The sequence below is a fragment of the Dunckerocampus dactyliophorus genome, chromosome 17, assembly GCF_027744805.1.
Source record: "Dunckerocampus dactyliophorus isolate RoL2022-P2 chromosome 17, RoL_Ddac_1.1, whole genome shotgun sequence".
Classification (NCBI taxonomy): Eukaryota; Metazoa; Chordata; class Actinopteri; order Syngnathiformes; family Syngnathidae; genus Dunckerocampus; species Dunckerocampus dactyliophorus.
Window position 1 is genome coordinate 3,602,244 of NC_072835.1, and position 17,876 is coordinate 3,620,119.

The 17,876-nt window shown below is 38.1% G+C and overlaps 1 protein-coding gene across 1 annotated transcript; it reads right to left on the reverse strand.

The window, feature by feature from the left end:
• Nucleotides 1-4,611: 4,611 nt before the first annotated feature.
• On the reverse strand, nt 4,612-15,523 carry ak3 (adenylate kinase 3). The gene is made up of 5 exons (XM_054757847.1): nt 15,242-15,523; nt 12,420-12,539; nt 10,870-11,042; nt 8,758-8,876; nt 4,612-6,299 (listed from the first exon to the last, which is right to left on the reverse strand). The coding sequence occupies exons 1-5, from the start codon at nt 15,387-15,389 to the stop codon at nt 6,188-6,190; spliced, it is 672 nt and encodes a 223-aa protein (XP_054613822.1). The 5' UTR covers nt 15,390-15,523; the 3' UTR covers nt 4,612-6,187.
• Between the last annotated feature and the right edge of the window lie 2,353 nt (nt 15,524-17,876).

Consider the following 17,876-nt stretch of genomic DNA (forward strand, 5'->3'; position numbering starts at 1 on the left):
ATGTCAACGTATGATTCATATGTCCCGCATACGCGGGCAATAAGTTATGCGATCGTTGACACCCATTCACACACGTTATTTGTAAGTTAAGCACAAGTCGTAATACGTCAACATACCTTGAGACAAAACTGTCTTCTTGGCGAGCGTTAGCTGAGAGGAGATGGAGGCTGTCGTGTTTGCATTTGCAGATAAGTTTGCAGCTTGACCAGTAGAGGACACTGTGACACTGGGAATGGAACCAACTTTTATTTTTTTCAATCAACTTTATTAATGCCTTACAAATTACACTAACAGTGCATCAAACCTAACGCTAACTTGGACAGTAACATGCTGTATCTCTCCATTCTTTTTGAATGTAAATACTCCTATGCACTTGATGTTGACGTGATCAATAATGCTTGATTAAAATGTGCATTGTTTCTCTCAGACAAAGAGCAAAAAATAAAATAAAATAAATGTTAGTTCCATTCCCAGTGTCACAGTGTCCTCTACTGGTCAAGCTGCAAACTTACCTGCAAATGCACACACGACAGCCTCCATCTCCTCTCAGCCAACGCTTGCCAAGAAGATACAGTTTTGTCTCAAGGTATGTTGACGTATTACGACTTGTGCGTAACTTACAAATAACGTGTGTGTGTGAACGGGCTTCAACGATCGCATAACTTATTGCCCGCGGATGCGGGACGTATGAATCATACGCTGACATACGTCGAAAAGTTTGGTTCATGCCCCAAATTTTTAGACGACTTGGACGTAGTACGACGTATGCCGGCCAGCTTCCGCGTGCTGTTAACATATACAAAACTTACCCATAACTTACGCCAGCCTATTGGGGAAATTTTTCATACGTTGGCGTAAGTTGGCTAAATCGTCAAGGTGTGACAGGGCCTTTAGGTGACTATAGGGTAGGGTTGGGCATCGATGGGAACCGGGACTAACATTTTGATTCTCCCGGGATCGTTCAAATGTTTTTATTTCGATTCCTAAATTCGATGCTCACTTTGCCGACCGCAAGAAATAGCTGCGAACACCAACAAAGAAGAGGCCGGCGAGCACCAGCCAATAAGAAATGGTTAAAAACTTGGCTTTCTTCATAAATAAAGAGCGGTCGGTTCAGTGCAACATTTGCAACACAGTATCATCATGCAAAGGAGGGTTCAGGTTCACACATTCATGGTGCAGCAGTAACACAGCACCTTGTCTTTGATGCGCTACGTCAGATTTCCTCTAAGTAGTCGTAATCAGGGAAGTCCAACAATAAAAGACGTCTGTCTCATGCCAAGCCAGGGGTAAGCCAGGGTTTCAGGATGCTATCCGATGTAGAAGTTCAAGTTTATTTGCACAGTACGTTGCTGTTAGCAAGAGTCAAGGGACCTTCTCAACCCACACAACACACTTACAGCCTTCAAAATAAGAGCCCTTTGGGCTATGTCCTTTTTAATTGCGTTAAGAAAATAAGGGTGTCGCACAAAATGGCTTACCCCAACACTGAGGCAGAAAACAAAGCATACTACTTTTCAAAAGTAAACATCTTTTGTGAAAGTGTACTTCTGTAAAAAGTACGACAGAGTATTATGGACACATGAAAAAAAAAAAAAAAAGAAATCTGAGATTTTGAGAATAAAGTTGCAAATTCATAAGAATAATGTCATAAATTCACAGGAATAATGTCGTAAATTTACGAGAATGTCATATTTATGAGAACAATTTCGTAAATTTACAAGAAAAAAGTAAATTAATGAGAAAACAAGTTGTAATATTATGAGAATAAAGTCATGATATTACCTGTTGACGTGTCAGAGGGAAAATAGAGCACATTTAAAAAAGAGATTTTGAGAATAGTTGTAAATTTCCGATAAAAAGTAGTACATTTCTGATTAAAAAATTGTAATATTACGACTGTCTGCGTGTCAGAGGGAAAATAAAGCACATAAAAAACAATTTTTAAACTTAAATTAAAATAAGTTCTGGAGAATAAAGTTGTACATTTACAAGAAAAGTCGTAATATTTCGAGAATAAAGTGGGACATTTAGAATAAAGTGGTGTCATACAGGTCAGAGGGAAAATAGAGCAATTTTTTTAAAATGCTTTTTTTCATTGCAAGTCATAAATCGACGAGGAAAAAAGGTGGTAATATTATGAGAATAAAGTTGTATATTTACAAGAATAAAGTTGTACATTTACAACAAAAGTCGTAATATTTCGAGAATAAAGTGGGACATTTCGGAGAATAAAGTGGTGTGATGGTGTCAGACGTGTCAGAGGGAAAGTAGAGCGTAGCTCTTCAGGAAGGAAGGAAACTTTCCTCTTGCTTCAGGCAAGCTTTTATTTATAACATGGCAGCAAAACAAACAGATTAGCGTGGCTAGCCCTTCTCTCTTCCACCTTCCTTACCCCGCCCCCTCCAAATGCCCAGGGCCAAAGGTCACATAAGTCCCTCCTTTTCATAGCCGGCAATGCCTGTTACATAAAATTACATGAAGTTTTTTATCGTAAATTTACGACTTTATTGTCGTAAATGTACAATTTTTATTCTCAAAATCTCAGATTATTTTAATTCTTCGTCGTAACAGGCATTGCCTGAGACAGCTATGAAAAGGGGGGATTTATGTGACCTTGGGCACATTTCTTGTTTAAATTTATGACTTTATTCTTGTACGTTTGTGACTCTACTCTTGTAAATTTATTCTTGAAATCTCCGATTCCTTTTTTTCCCAGTGTGGCCCTAATAAGAAACTTCAGAACATTTATTTCACATATGATTAAAAAATTACATTGGAAAAAAAATCATAGATTTTGAGAATAAAGTAGTAAATTTATGAGAAAAAAGGATTTCAATTTGACTTTTTTTCTCGGAAATTTATGAGAAAGTTTTTTTTCTCAGAAAGTTACAAATTTATTCTCGTAAATTTACAACTTATTCTTGAAATCTCAGAAAGAAACTTAAATAACTTATTTCAGATATCATTAAAGAAAAGTTCAGCCATTCATCCAAAAAGAATTGTGGTTAGCCCCCTCATTTAAACCATGCAAACTTTTATGACCTTTATGGCCTTTTTAAAAGCATCGGAAATGAGAATCGTTAGGAACCGGAATCGAAACAAGGAATCTGAATTAGAACCGTTCAAATTGAAACGATGCCCAACCCTACTATAGGGGTGTTATTTCATGTCTAGAGGGCTCTAATAACGTTAAAAAGTGTAATTAGAAGATGGTAAACAGGTTTTCTATGTTCTAACTACCAAAATATTCCATTTATGAATACGGAATGGTACTTGGCGGAAATGTATTCATCACGGTCACGTCTGGAACCAATGAAAGGCAATAAACTGACTCACTGACTGTATATGACTGCATAATAATGCAGTATGTACCAACACATCCATCAATCGCTTCATCATCAGCTTTACAGATGCCACGTCTGCTGTGCAGCTGGTGTGTGGTGTCGGAGGACAGGTATTTCTATCTAAAGGTAAACGCTAACTTACTTGACATGTTTCATGCAAAGAAAACAAGTACGTAGGTTTGAGAACTGCGTGCAGTATGTTGACTTTAAAGAGGACACAAGTTGGAATTGCGTTGCTTACGTTCGGTTTGGTGTCCCATCAGAAGTGATTTATGTTGTTTTGGGGTTTGTTTTTTGACAACCGCATATAAACCAATCGCTGTGTGTTTTGTTTCCAAAGCTACAGAAGCTAAGCTAATGAATGTAAGCGCTAACACTAAGTTTGTAATGTAATGTTGGCGCATCCCACCAATAATGGCCATCATCGTTGCGTTCACTCATCTCATTTTTTTGTGTAGCATTTTAGTTTTGTGAAAGGTCAGTTGTGTTTTTCCAGAGTTGAGCTTTGACATTTGCTTTGTGTGGAGACAAAAAGGCCTCAGGTGCTTGGACAGTCTGATAATATTGATAATGATATTTGTATGCAGAAAGGAGAATGTGTTGTGCACTTTATATTCCATGCACTTGATGACGCTTCACACTGTATTTTCTTACCTTTTTATGCTCGCCATCGTTCTCTTGGAACAAGCTTTGTCACAAGCTTACCATTCTCATTCTTTCAGCCTTTGCTTTGGTTTTCACGTTGACTGATGTTAAAAATGATTTTTTTGGGCAGTGTGCCAGATTGCTCAGGCTTCCAGCTGTCTCTCTCGCCTAGATGAATTATAAATGAATTAGACAAGAATAAATATCAGTGTTCTGCTGAGCGACATAACTAGTTTGTCTTCTTCAGTGCAATGAAATATACCAGTTGGTGCATGAAATGATATTGTGGGGGGGGGGGCATTGCGTTATGGACTTTGTTGGTCATAAAATGTGCAAAGTCTTTTCATATTAGAGGTACAAGTATAAAATGTATAGTGGTAATGTATAGGCACACGCCTTCCAAAAAGTTCCACAGAGACCAGAGTATTTTCGCAAACGTCTTGGGGATCACCAAGATTTTTTCTGGCAAAATTCAAAATCAGCGGTCAAAATCATAAATGGTTTGGTCTTGGAACTCTGCCATGCAGGCCGTTTTTGCCCAATGTCTTTCTTATGGTGGAGTCATGAACACTGACCTTAACTGAGGCACGTGAGGCCTGCAGTTCTTTGGATGTTGTTGTGGGGTCTTTCGTGACCTCTCGGATGAGTCGTCGCTGCACTCTTGGGGTCATTTTGGGTGGTCGGCCACTCCTGGGAAGGTTCACCACTGTTCCTTGTTTTGGCCATTTGTGGATAATGGCTCTCATTGTGGTTGGCTGGAGACCCAATGCTTTAGAATGGCTTTATAACTTTTTCCACACTGATAGATCTCAATTCATCTCAGTTAAGTTATGTTTTATTACTTTCCACACAGGGCCATGTAGCTTTGGACTTTTTTTCTCCCTTAATAAAAAAAAGTTTCATTTAAAAACTGCTTTTTGTGTTCAGTTGTGTTGTCATTGACTAATATTTACGTTTGTTTGATGACCTGAGACAGGCAAAGACTTTTTCACACCACTGTAGTTAGTGATTATTTTTTATGTATGTTAATATTAGTTGAATACCATACCATGCCATGCCGTACCACTGGTATGGTAAAACCAGCTGTTGCGTCCCAATAGGGTCTATGGAGTGTTGGGACTTTCCAAGTAGTATAGTTATAATGAATCCATAAGGCACAGGCTAGAAAATAAATGAAGTCTTTTATTACCCAGCCTCAAACGGAAAACAAACCCCACAAAACGCATAATTAAATACTAGAAAACACTCTGGGAGTGCAGACCTTGACCATGAAAACATACCTTGGAAGGGTTTTAATGACTTAAAGAATACTAACAATGTTAACATTAGCATGCTAACACCTAGCATGATAGTGGTGTTTATATGTATCTACCCATGAAAATAGCAAACAAAAATAATGCTAGTATGTTAACATTTGCGTGCTAGCAGTGCTCACATTATCATGCTAGCACCTAGCATGATAGCACAATGTACTGGGAGGGTTTATGCTCTGACTATTTTTTTCAAATGCCGAAAATGGTCCTGTCATGTTAAAGAATCCTTTTAAAAATTCCTTGATCCAGACGGTGATCCGGATCACCCCCAAAATGTAATCAGTTCTTCCAGATCCCATTTCTGCCAATTCCTGAAAATGTCATCCAAATCCATTCAAACGTTATTTTGAACACAGACAAACTAAAACAGATAAACGCCGGCAAAACATAACGTTGCGCTGTGCTTTGCAGCGGTAAAAACTCAAACAGCGAATTTTCATATTTATTCCGATTCAAACCTAAATGGCGGTACAATTGCACTTTTTTTCAAATTCATGTGTTAAAAACGAACAAAAGGCACACATCCATTGTAAGGCATCTTAAAGTGTGAACGAACATACTACATTCAAAGGCACAGCATCCCTCCTAGAACATTCTAGAACATTGCACTTTCCCTTCACTAAGTAGTAAATATACCTACTATATAAGAATTGGTCCCAAAGTGGCACAAAGCCTCCAATAATTATTATTATTATTATTATTTTTTTAATTAAGAAGTCATATTTGTCTTCTCGGAGTGTCTGAATCTGAATGAAACATTCAAGTCAAATAAGATTAGTAGTTTTGTCTCAGAATGATGAGACAAGCGTCCCATCCATGACTGATTGACATGAATGATGCATAATATTATATTAATAATATGAGCAAGAGAGTCTTCTGTTGCTAGGCAACCCCCTTATTGACCACTGAGAGCTTTTTGTGGAGGAAAGCCTCAACGTGCGGCCAGATCTTGTTGGTTTCTGTCCCGGAGAATGTCTCCAGTATGCCTTTACTCCTGCAAGACAAGCAGAGACAGGATATCACTGCTAGCTGCAAGCCTTCTTAAAAGGTGAGTGAATTCTTTAAAAATTCCAAATGTATTAAAACAACTTAAATCACATGTGCATAAGTACTCACATCCTTTTGACAGCCTTAACCAAAAGTGAAATAAATACACTTTCCCCTCCAAATTATGCACACAACACCCCATGATTAAAAATAGGATTTTGATTTTAATGTTTGCAAATGTATTAAAAATAAACCCAAGACATCACATGTAAATAAGTATTCACATGCTTGTGACAGCCTTAATCAAATATGAAAAATACATTTTTTACCCCTCCAGATTGTACACGCACCTCATATTGACAACATGATTTTGTTTTAAATGTTTGCAAAAGTTAAGAAATCCCATGTGCATAAGTCTTCAAGTCCTCATTCCAAAATGGAATAAAATCTTTTTTTTCCTCATTTCTACACTCAACACCCCATGATTATGGTTATGTAAGAAATCATGTCTGGATAAGTATTCACAACCTTGTTACAGCCTTATTCAAAAGTCAAATACATTCACTTTCCCCTCAAATTTCTATACACAACACCCTATAATAAATCATGTCTTTGTTATTGTATGCAAATGTATTTAAAATAAAAATTAGAATACACTAAGTCCCCAACTTACGAACATCCGACTAGCGAACATTCGGAGATACGAACACAAGCCGACTGGTCTCTATTTCCATGTATTTTGCCTTATAAGTCCATATTTATTTATATTTAAGTCCATATTTCACATGCTTGACCAGTAGAGGGCACTGTGACACTGCTAATGGGACCAACAGGCGATGAAGACCGGGGGGAGGAGATGTGAAGAAAAGCTAAGTTGTAGTTGTACGATGCAACCCGGACAGAGTGTGTGATTAAAGTTTATGAAGATTTAATAGGCCTGCTTAATTCTACACCACCCACAGAACACTACCTCTTTTAGAAGAGTCTAACCATGACGACCTTTTGTCCTTTTTTTCAATAACTCCTCCTCCAACTCCTCCACGACGACGTATGCTGGACCACTCCTCTTCAAAGGTAAATAACATTTATCATTACGTATTATTATATCACTTTTATTATTGTTTTTTTCATTAATGATCCTGGTTTAATATTACTACTGCATCCAAACTCATATTTACATACATACACATATACTGTATACAGTATGTATACACGTACATGTAGTACCTATAGCATTGGTAATATTACCTTTTGTTGGACTTACGAACAAATCGACTTGCGAACGGTCGTCTGGAACCAATTGTGTTTCTTAGTTGGGGACTTAGTGTATTTTTTTTTCCCCTCCTGAAAATACTACACCCAACACCCCATAATGACAACATGTTTCCAAATGGACACGACACCCCAGAATGACAACACAATGGTTTGTGTGTGGAATTCAGAGAAGGAAGATGAATTGATTCCACTCATGAATGCGGCTGCGACATAACACAATGTGAGAAAAGTAGGAATGCTCTCGGGAGGATGCCTTGTATTGCACACAGCAGCGAGCCGGTGTCTAACATAAACAAATGTGCTTACATGAGCTCCTTGGAATGTGACTGAAGTAATGCCACACTAGTGGGGAATTAAAATCTAACACATGAATTGTGCTTTCTATAGGGAAGCTTGCAGGTGAAATGCAACCCTTTATTTCTCCAGTGCTGGAATATGTTACATGTTACATACAAATAACTAAAAAATGATGCAAAAAAATTTTTTTTGTAAATATTTTATATGCATGTACTGTATATATGTATTTTTTTAATATTAAAAATGTAGGGTTCCTCAAAAACAATCATACCTTTTGTATAGTGCAGTTTTTACATAAGTAACTTTTCCATATTTCCTTATCGACACCTTTAAAGTAATGGTATATCTGTATTATATACTTTCAAATACTCCTATTGAGTGTGTTATTTCAACAACAAAAACAACAGATGAACAAAAACCCTATTTTTGCATATCTACCTGTGTATTTTATTATCTATTTGTGGTATTTCATCATGTGACTACAGAGCACAATATTTGAAAAAATATTTTTCAAGCTCCCCAGATTATTTCACAATAGTACAACACATTTTTCAAATCATTTGTATTTATTATGCCCGCCTTCAAAATAATGGCACGTTGATCTAATATGCATTTACTTCATTATATTTAATACGGCCGCTTGCCCTATAAATGACCACATATTGACAAAAATACACCTGTTGATTATACTTCTAAATTTTAATTTAAAAAATGTATCAAGCAACATTGTTTTTTTTCTGTTATCCACAAAAATTGGGAAAAATTCACTTCATTTCACTTTTTTTTTTCTTTTTTTAATACCAAGCCATTTGATTATAGGATATGAAACGTAAGCATAATCAGGTGTGCTAGGTCATTGTGTGTGTGATATTATCTGTGATTGATTCATCTACCTGTAGTACTCTAGGACGGGCTCCGTCTGGGTTTCGTAGGCCTTCAGTCTCCTCGTGACGGTCTCGGGCGTGTCGTCGTCCCTCTGGACCAGAGGTTCCCCTGTCACATCATCACGACCCTGCAACCCACGACGAACGCTTGACCACGTTGACTGATTGATTAATGAACAATCATTCCATTCCATTGTTATTTAGTGCTTAGACACCAACAATCACAAAGTCATTTCCTAAAGACAATAAGATTGACTTGTGTCAACTTTGGCACGTTTAATCGTGTAAAACCGTGAGTGGAAGCAGAAAAGAGAGCCTTTTTCCCCACAATGTTAAAGATTAACAACTTCCTTTTGTTCCGTTGCACAATCCCAGCAAGTTGCCACCATGCCATTTGTTGCATTTTTACCTCCCCCAAGGATTTCATTTCTTAGCAGGATCGCGCAAATAAGATTGCCATCACTTTTCTTCATTTTTTAAAACTGCACTTTTTTAAAATTTTGTCGCCCATTCACAATCCTTAAGTGAAACGAACACATATTTCTTTCCCTTTTCTCTGCGTGAACAATGCACGTCATGGGAAGGTACCTATTTTGACATGAAAGCCCTAACAAAAAACCCTAAAAAAAACCTCCCAAAACGGCAACAGTGTTCCATTTCCATAACTGACCTGTATATTAACCAAGCTACAGCAATACTCTTATTGTAGCAGCTGTCATGAAACACTAGATTTATCTGGCGGAGTAACACGACGCCTCAAGTCACTGCAATGGGACAGACGGAAGAGTGGATACTACTGGCTCTCAATTTCGCTACGGAGACTCAACAAGATGCTCGTTTGCTCTCAGCATTTTTTTACCAGAGGTAAAAGAAAGTCTTGTGCTGGAAGTCACAGCCATCCCAATGAGAGCTTTTGCGTTGAGCTCTGTAATGAGTTTTTTTTAAATGGAAGGTAAAAAGCAGGTAAATCTACGGAAGCCAACCCGCAGAAACGTCCGAACGCGGCAAACGCAAAAATCATCCAAAACCAAAAAAACACATCAACACCATAAAACAAGTGCTGCAAATGAAAACTACTGCGATTACTTTAACGCTGCAAAATTAAGAACAAATGCAAAAGAAAAATGCTGCTAATGCCAAAAACACACAAGCCTATTGTTAGCCCAAAATTGCATACTGAAGCAAATTGTGCATATTTATTGCCCAAATTAAGAATTTCCAAGCATAAAAATGGCTAAATAAATACTGTGGCACCCATAACCCACAAAAAGCTAAAACTCAACTCTGAACCCCCGACGTCACTTCCGTCACTGATTCTGATCCGCCTGCTGTCTTAAATGGCTTATTTCCTCTGATTAGATCTACTATATTGGGTAATAGGAGTGTCAAGGTGACTATATGGGCGCTACTTCATGTCTAGATGGCTCTAATAATGTTGAAAAGCGTATTTAGAAGGTCGGAAACATATTTTCTATGCCGTAACTATGAAAATATTCCATTTATAAAGAAGGAACCCTACTTAAATTCACTTAGCACAGTCGGATCTGTAACCAGCTAACCGCCATAAATGAGGACGTACTGTATACATTTTTAAAAATTATATTATTTATCCAAAGATTTTTACTTTTATTTTTTATGGTTTTTGTAGGGTCCCCTCAACATGATCATTCATTCACACAAAACTCTTTTACATAACTTTTTAACATTTCATTATCTTAATCACTTTAAAGTGGTATTTATCTGTATTACATACTTTATTATATACCTATTGATTATGGTACTTTTTTTAAAATCCAAAAATCACTAAGGTTTTTGATACAGTATATCTACCTGTATATTTTCTTGAATTTTACCATGTATTTATTTTATTGTTGCACCACAGGTACAATGCGTATATCAAAATAAACGCTTCCACACTAATATACTTGCAAAACATGACTGTTTTATATGAATGTATAACCCACAAGGCATGCTGGGTAGCTTTCTGGTGGGTAAGTGTGTGTGTGGGGTTCCCAGAATGCCTTGCGGGTTACAAAGATCTATAATTTACAAACACGTGTACCATTGCATGAATGACAACATGTACAGGTAGTTAACAGAGAAGTAAAAGGTGTTATTTACAGGCTCTTTAGGCGGGTTGAAGTCTACGTTGTACACTCTGCCGCTGGGCAGGTGAGTCCATCGCGACGTAAGCCTCTCTTTGATGGTGTGGAAAGGAACGTTGAGGTTTATGACCGTGTCCACGCTGTAGGCGTCGTCCAGAGCTTCTGCCTGGGTGACGGTTCGAGGGAACCCTGGTGGCGAGACAGAGAAATACAATGGGAAGAAACAAAGACAGGGAAAGTGCCGTCGGTGTCTGGTATCTAAAGTCACTTTGTTAGCAAGTTATTTCCCGGTTTCTGGAGGATGATCGAATGTGACTACTGGTGAAAAAAGAAGATAAACTGTCAAAAAAAAGTTTTAAAAATGTGTATTCTCCCTATTTGTGCTTGTTTGTATGTTAGCTAGCAGGCTACTTCCTGGTTTATGGAGGATAGTGTCAGATGACAGGACTGTACCATTTTATATTATGAAGCGGGGCTAAGTGTTCAAATGCAACTTGAGTGGTGAAAAAATAATATAAAATGCGTGAAAGGTTTACAAATGTGTATTTTTCATATTTGTGCTGGTGTGCCTGTACAGTATGTACTGTCTGTTAGATAGCAGGCTACTTCCTGGTTTATGGATGACGTAGGACGGCAGGACTGCACCATTTTATGTTATGAAGCAGGGCTAACTGTTTGAATGAAACTTGATGGGTGAAAAAATTTAAATTGTGTCATAAGTTTTTAAAATGTCTATTTTCTATATTTGTCCTTGCTTGTCTGGCTGTTAGCTAGCATGCTACTTCCTGGTTTATAGAGGATGATGTAGACTGACAGGACCATACCATTTTGTATTCTGAAGAAGGGCTAACTGTTTAAATGAAACCTGAGGTGGAAAAAATAACGAATTGCATCAAAAAAGAAATTAATAATAATTAATTTTAAAAATTAATCATTGTACCACTTTACATTAGAAAAAAGGGACTACCTATTCAATTGTGGCAGAAGTGGTAAAAAATGAAAATAAATTGAATTGAAAAAAACATTTCAAAATGTATATTCTCCGTATATTTTTGTTTGTATGTTTGTTAGCTAGCAGGCTACTTCTTGGTTTGTGGAGGATGATGTCAGATGACAGGACTGTACCATTTTATATTTGGAAAAGGGACTAATTATTTGATTGCGACAGAAGTGGTAAAAAATAAAAAAATAAATTATGTTAAAAAAAATTGCAAATTAATATTTTCTGTGTTTATGCTTGTTTGTCTGTTAGATAGCAAGCTACTCCCTGGTTTATGGATGATGATGTAAAATGGGCTTGGGGGGTCATTTTGATACACTGATGTAACTCATTAGGAACAACTGAAGGGACTCCTGGGGGGAGTACGATTTTATTGCAAATTTACACCCAAATTTAAGGACATTTCACAGAAATCCCTTTTGACGTTGGTGGGTAATCCTCCCAACTAACAAAGCAAGCAGGAAAACATCACTTGAACACTGTTTTAAAGGAAATACAACCCAGGAAGTAATCATGATGTTTGTTTGTTTTTTTACGAAATATAAAAACACGTGCTTCTTTCTTACCGTCCAGAAGCCAGCTGCTTTGTGGGATGGCTTTCAGGTCTCTGAGGATGAGGCGAGATATGACGTGGTCTGGTACCAGCTGACCTTGATCAATACTGGCCTTCATCAGCAGTCCCAACTCTGACTCCGGAAGAACAAACAGCATATATTAATGGGGGAAACGTGGCAGCGTAGTCTACTCTCTGTTTCGGTTATGTCCGCCAGTCTGAGGGGCGTCGACGTAAAGCAATTTCCTGAGGGCCCTTGCTACGAGTTTAAGCTGTAAGTACTGTACTATAAATGCAAATACTGGCAGCAAATGACGCTATAGTCATTAACAACTTCAGGGCCTAACGTCACAGCAGAGCCATCGTGTCGTGCAGAGGATCTTTGACTAGCATTTTTTGGCAGTAGGTTCTGAAAAACAGCAGTGCACTCCTGTCTTATCCAGCATCGTTGACTAGTTTTTGACAGTTGGTTCTCAAAAATAGCAGATGACTCCTCTTGTGTAGAGGATCTTTCACTAAGGATTTCTTTTTTTGCAGCAGCAGGTCTTAAAAACAGCACAGCCATCCTGTCATATAGTGGATCTTGGATTGGCGTTTATGGCTGTAGGTTCTGAAAAATAGCAGTGTACCCCTGTTTATAGAGGATCTTTGGCTAGTGTTTTTTTGCAGCAGGTGCTTAAAAACAGCAAAACACTCCATGCCTCTTCTACAGAAGATCTTTGACTAGAGTTTTGTTTTGCGTCTGTAAAAAAAAACAAAAAAAAAACTGAGCCATCCTGTCTTATGGTGGATCTTTGATTAGCGTTTATGGCAGTCGGTTCTCAAAAAGCAGTGCACTCCTGTTTATATTGTGGATCTTTGACTACTGTTTTTGAGGCAGTAGATTGTTGAAAATATCAGCGCACTCCTGTTTTATCCAGGATCTTTGAGTAGTTTTTGACAGTACTTTCTTAAAAATACCAGAGGACTCCTCCTCTCGTATAGAGGATCTTTGACTAGTGCTTCTTTTTTTTTGTGCAGTCGGTCCTTCAAAACTGACTAGTGTTTTGTTTTTTGCAGTAGGTCTTTAAAAACAGCAGTGCCGTCGTGTCATATAGAGGATCTTTGACTGGCATTTTTGAGGCAGTAGGTTCTCAAAAATAGCAGAGGACGCCTCCTCTAGTTTGACAAATGCTTTTTGCAGTTGGCACTTCAAAACAGCAGAGCCCTCCTGTCATAGAAGATCTTTGACTAGCGATTTTTGCACGAGGTGCTTAAAAACAACACAGCGTTCCTGTCCTATAGAAGGTCTTTCACTAGAGTTTTGATTTTTGCAACAGGTCTTTAAAAACAGCAGTGTCATATAGAGGATCTTTGACGGGCATTTTTGGGACAGCAGGTTCTTTAAAATATCAGAGCACTCCTGTCACATAGAGGATCTTTGACTAGCGTTTTTGAGGCAGCAGGTTCTCAAAAATAGCAGAGGAATCCTCTTGTTTGACTAATGATTTTTACAGGAGGTGCTGGAAAACAACAGAGCACTCCTGTGCTGTAGAGGAACTTTGACTAGCGTTTTAGTTTTTGCAGGAGGTCTTTAAAAACAACGGGGTCATCCTTTCATATAACGTATCTATGGCAAGCATTTATTGCAGCAGGTTCTCAAAAATAGCAGTGCACTCCTGTCCTATAGGAGATCTTTCACCAGCATTTTGTTTTTTGCCTTAAGTATTTAAAAACAACACAGCCGCCCTGTTAAATTGTGGATCTTTGATTAGCATTTATGGCTGTAGGTTCTTAAAAACAGCAGCGCAGTCCTGTTATAATAAGGGTCTTTGACTAGCGTTTTTTGGGGCAGTCTGGTTCTTAAAAACATCAGAGCACTCCTGTTTTATCCAGGATCAAAAATAGCAGATGACTCTCGTATAGAGGATCTTTGACTAGTGTTTTTGGCAGTGCAAAACTGTCTTATCAGGGATCTTTGACTAGTTTTTGGCAGTATGTTCTAAAAAATAGAGAACTCCAGCTCTCATGTAGCGGATCTTTGACTAGTGCTTTTTGCAGTCGGTCCTTCATAACAGCAGATCCCTCCTGTCCTATAGGAGATCTCTGACCAGCATTTTGAATAGCATTTATGGCAGTAAGTTCTCAAAAATAGCAGAGGACTCCTGTTATATTGGGGATCTTTAACTGGTGTATTTGGCAGTAGGTTCTTCAAATGAGCAATGGCTCTTATAGCGGTCTTTGACTCATGCCTTTTTGAAAACAGCAGAGCCCTTCTGTCACATAGAGGATCTTTGAGCAGCATGTTGCAGACTGCTATAACAGATTAGGTGTTTGTATTTATCTTACTTGTTTTCTATTTTTGTATTATCCATTTGGTGATATGGAAATATGAACGTATGACAGACATTCTGTACTTTGCTTCACACATTAGCACTATTATATATGATCTATGTCACACAATCTATGGTCATCATGCACATTGTGTCTATGTTGAAACACAAACAATAAAAGCTCTGTCTTGCTTATCTTTACGGCTCTTTTCATCTGCAGTCAAGGTGATCTTGAGGAGCGACCTGCTTCCAAAGTCCAACTTGTTTCCAGTGTCAACTACTCCCAGTACAATCAAACCAGTTTGATGACATCACTTTTCTTCACACTGGCTGTCTTTTCTGTGTGTGTGTGTGTGTGTGTGTGTGTGCGCCTTGCAGATAAAACTGTCTTGCGTGCGTGTGTGTGTGTGTGTGTTCTTGATAAACTCAAGTGTAGCAGGAACGGTCTCATCAACATAAACCTCACCAAACTATTTCCAGCAAAGAGTCTCGTTAAAGTTTTGGACGAGTGGTGCAAGCTCACCCGTTTTAGCGTTGATGTTGGCTCTGAGAATGTCCCCACTGGAGATGTGTTCCAGGCCAAAAGTTTTCGCGATCCGCCCAGACACCGTCCCCTTGCCAGAACCCGGGGGTCCCATGATGACGGCGCGGAAGAGCCTCTGCAGAACCATGATGTCGCCGATAAAACCGAAACTTTTAATGTTGCACTCTCCCGAAGCAAAGCTTTCTTTCTTCCTTCCCGTGGATGCTCGGTGAAGCGCAGAGCTCTGCTGGCAACGTCAGCAGTGGGTGGGCGCGTCCTGGAGCGTGAATGCGCCTCCTTCCTTTGAGAAACTCGAGGAGGGGGAGGAAGAGGAAGTTGCGCAAAGTAGGATGCGCACGTCACGCCAGGGCCAGCGCTTATTCTGTTACGTAATTAATTCAATTGCATTTTGCATATTATTAGCATAAACACATTTGAAATATTTACATCGCGCTATTGCCGAGTTATACCATACTTGATATAATAATTGATGTACTGGGTATGTAAATATAAAACGTACATATAAACAGGAAAGACAATAAAAATGTATCCTTGGAAATGTGTTTCGCTGCATGTTTTTATTATGTAACGCCATCTGCAGGCCTGAAGTGGAATCGCACCCTTTTATTTCCTCTCCTGAGGCTCAGCAGTGCATTGTTGCTCGCTGGAAAGAACATTTTCATCATTCAAAACCTGTTGTGCCTAGCTGTCCAGGGACGTGTGATTAGTTGGAGCATGAGACTGAAAACAACACACTTGGCCAATGTCCTCTGTGACTTTCTTCTACTACAGTACATTTTCATAAAAGTGGTAAAGATGCTGTGTAACCAAGAAGAAAAACTGCTTCCTGTAGGAAAAGTATGGCATCACATTTACACAAAATGCCCAAACCAAGAAAAGTTCAAAATCAACAGATGTTTTTTTTTTATGTTTTTTAATGTCTGCTGTTAAAAAAAACACACACACAAATCAAAGATCGTCTATGTGACAGGACCTCTCTGCTATTTTTAAGGTCCTCCTGCAAGGGCTTGACTATTGTTTTTTGCAAGTCAAAGATCCTCTATAGTACAGGGAAGAGATTTTAAAAAGATCATGCAAAACAAACAAAGAAAAAAAACAAATTGAATAGCTTCTCTTTGACTAGCATTTTTTGCAGTAGTGCCTAAAAAACAGCTGAGTGCTCATATAGGCACATACAGGATGTTTGTTAGCATTTTCGTGTGTGGGGGGAGGTTGCAGTTTATCCTTAAAAACCAAAAGGTTTTTCTGTCATATAGAGGAACTTTGACTTGCATTTTTGCAGTAAATCTTAAAAAAAAAAAACAGCGAAGTACTGCAAAAATGCAAATCAAAGATCCTCTATATAAAGTTATTTACTGCCAAAGATCCTCTCTTTGACATACGTTTTTTGCAGTAAACACAAAAAACAGCAGAGTGCTCTTAGAGCCATATACAAGACCTTTGACTACAGTTTTTGCAGTAGATCCTTAAAACCAAGAAAGTCCTCCTGTCATATAGAGCGTCTTTGACTTGTGTTTGCAGAAATGAAAGTCAAAGATCCTCTAAATGACAGGAGTACTCTGCTCTTTTTAAAGAGCTATTGCAAAGTAAACAAAAATACACTAATCAACCATCTTCTCTTTCACTGGCATTCCTTGCAGTGGATCATAAAAACAGCAGAGTGCCCATATAGCCATCTACAGGATCTTTGACTAGCAGTTTTGCAGCAGATCCTAAAAAACAGCAGAAGGCTCCTGTCATATAGAGGAGCTTTAATTAGCATTTTTTGTTTTTGTTTTGCAGTAGATCCTTAAAAACAGCAGAGTCTGCCTGTCATATAGCAGAGCTTTGACTTTCATTTTTGGAGTATATCTTTAAAAAACTACTGCAAAAATGCAAGTCAAAGATCCTCTATATGAAGTTATTTACTGTTATTTACAGTCAAAGATCCTCTCTTTGACTTGCGTTTTTTTGCAGTAGATTCTAAAACACAGCAGAGTGATCATAAGGTCATATACAAGATCTTTGTGCAGTTGGTCCTTAAAAACAGCAGAGTACTCCTGTCACGTAAAGGATCTTTGACTTGTGTTTTTGCAATAGTTTTTTTTTTTTTTAACAGCCAAGCGCTCCTGTCATATAGACTATAAAGAAACACTTGACTAGCATTTCTTGCAGGAAGTCCTTAAAAACAGCAGAGCGCTCGTGTCACTCAGAGGATCTTTGATTAGTGTTTTTGTTTGTTTTTTGCTGTAAATCCTTAAAAAAAACATAGCGCTCCTGTTATGTAGAGGATCTTTGACCAATTTTTTTTAAATGTCCAATATTAACTAACATAGCTGTAAAAATGGAACAGGCGAAGATGTAGCAAAGAGTAGCGCTATAAACAACTTATTTTCGTTTTATATGCAAAACAATGTCTTGTTCCTCTCATCACAGGAGTACAGTTGATGATGGATGGAAGAATGATTCAGTGGCCACACTGCAAAAGACATTGCATAAAAAACAACTAAGCACGTTTTCGAGCAAAATACAAAATGGCATTTTTTCACTGAAGACTATAATTTGCTAGCAAAAAACAAAACAAAAAAACACTATTTTGTCCCATACGAGTTTCCGTAGTCTCGCCTTCCAGTCA